Here is a 2059-nt window from a genome sequence, read left to right as displayed (position 1 = left end):
GCTATGGAAGCATAGTAAAGTTTAAGGATATTTTTGTTTCTATATAATAGTTATGTCTGATACATGTTGGTGATGATGAGGGTGATAATGCTGGTTATGTTGGAGACAGTTATTATCTTCTATTGGGTGTCAATTATGTGTCAGGTGCCATACTGATTAAAAGATACATATTAATCACATTTATTCAGTTCTATGACGGAAATGAGTTTATAATGCAAATATTGTTTTTTCTAGCTTATAGGGAAATTGAAGTCTTAAAGAGTTTCTACACATTTTTTTAAAATGAGACAATAATTAGGGGCCAAAGCAATAGTGCAGCGGGTAGGGTTACATTGCCTGTGATAAACCCAGGTTTGATCTCTGTCACCCTATATTGTCCCCCGAGCCCTGCCAGGAGTAAGCCCTGAGCACTTCTGGGTATGACCCAAACCAAGAATAATTTTTAAATAATAAATGAGATAATAATTAATAAAAATGTTATAGATTTTAAAAATTTATTTATGTAGTGTTGATTTATACCATCATAGATGTCTTAGGTATACAGAATCATAATTCAGCTTCCATTATTATCATCACCAAAAGACTAGATTCCACTGTCAAATCACTTAAACAATAATGAAGGAACCTAAGACAGGAAGTGGAGGAAAACAATTGCCTTGAGGGCAGACACTCTTGTCTAGAAGCAGAAGGCACAGAGGGAATTTTCTCCTGCGTCTCAGGGAAAGACCTGCAGCTCACCCTTCTGAAACTGGGGTGCTCACATGCCCTGAGGTTGCTCTCCTCAGATAGATACTTCCTGGAAAATCACAGAACTTCAGCCTATCGTTGCCAGGAATCATCATAAGGATAGTATACACTAACAGGTGGCAAAGTTTTGGTATCCGGAACAGTCTTTGAAGATGAAGGTATGTCTTTGGGAACGGAGAGGCAATTGTCCTTATTCTTCCCAGGTCCTGAAGCACACTCTGAAGCTGTTAGTTGCTCTTGGGTGGGCACTCCTGCTGGCACAATGGAGGAGGCTTCACAGGAGGGCATTTCTGCTGGCACTGTTGAGGTGGGCAGGGCTCAGAGCATTTTGGCGGTAGACAAGGCTCATGGCAGTTAAGTGGTGGGTAGGGCTCAGGGCACTTTGGGGGTGGACATGGCTCAGGGCACTGTGGGGCACAGCGGAGGAGGCATGGAAAGGCTGCTTGCACTGCTGCTCTTGATAAGACATCATTCTGAAGTCTAAGAATCTGAAACAGATTAGATGGCAATGTTCAAAATAAAAGTTTCCTCAAGAGAAGTGAAAATCATATAGCACCTTGAAATAGTATCACTCCAATCTTAGCTATGCTTGAAATTCTTAACCCCCTTCCCTCTTATGACTTCATAGCTTCTCCCTTCCCCTTTAGCAAATTTCTCTACCAGCTCTGAGAAAGCCTTGCTCCTTGTGATATTTTCCAAAGAAAATATCTTTTTGAAAACAAGTAACGTTGTTCATATGAAAAATAGCACTTTCAAGGAAAGGAATCACAAGTTCTGAAATCCTGTGTAACCTCACAAGTAGTTCCCATCACAGTGACTTTTTGTGAGGTCCCAGTAGAACAATGAACCATCACACCTTCTAAACCATAAGCTTCTAAAATGAGGGCAGAAGAAATCACCCAAATAATAGAAATACAATTGCTTTGTTCTTTCCTCTTCCTTATATCAAAGTTTTCCCAATAATTTTTCCCACTGGAAATGTCAAGATATCTATCAAAATTCAAAGGAAAGAAGTATATCATTGTCCCCAGACTCTAAATTCCTACCTACAAAGGAACACAAAACCTATGATCACAACTTAAAACCCATCAAAATTGATCTCCAGATTAAATGAAATTCTTAAAAGCACCAAAACCTGATGAACTCAAGACGTTAAACTCACCAGATCTTCCAAAGTAGCTTCAGAACTCAAATACCAGAAGGATGGTAGTGCGGCAATGGAGAAATGCTTTATAGGCCTGCATCCCCACCCAGGTGGAGAAGGGGGTAGGTCTATCTAAAACTGGTCTAGTCCAATCATTTCTCAATCACA

At 40.0% G+C, this 2059-nt stretch overlaps 1 protein-coding gene across 1 annotated transcript; it reads right to left on the bottom strand.

Annotated features, from left to right (window-relative positions):
• Nucleotides 1–974: 974 nt before the first annotated feature.
• LOC130025215 (small proline-rich protein 2E-like) lies at nt 975–1216 on the bottom strand. The gene is made up of 2 exons (XM_056116197.1): nt 1178–1216; nt 975–1145 (listed from the first exon to the last, which is right to left on the bottom strand). The coding sequence occupies exons 1-2, from the start codon at nt 1214–1216 to the stop codon at nt 975–977; spliced, it is 210 nt and encodes a 69-aa protein (XP_055972172.1).
• Nucleotides 1217–2059: the final 843 nt, after the last annotated feature.

Source organism: Sorex fumeus, unplaced genomic scaffold (genome assembly GCF_029834395.1).
Source record: "Sorex fumeus unplaced genomic scaffold, SorFum_2.1 ptg000001l, whole genome shotgun sequence".
Taxonomy (NCBI): Eukaryota; Metazoa; Chordata; class Mammalia; order Eulipotyphla; family Soricidae; genus Sorex; species Sorex fumeus.
Note: the sequence above shows the minus strand (reverse complement) of the source record. Positions and strands in the feature narration are given on the sequence as shown.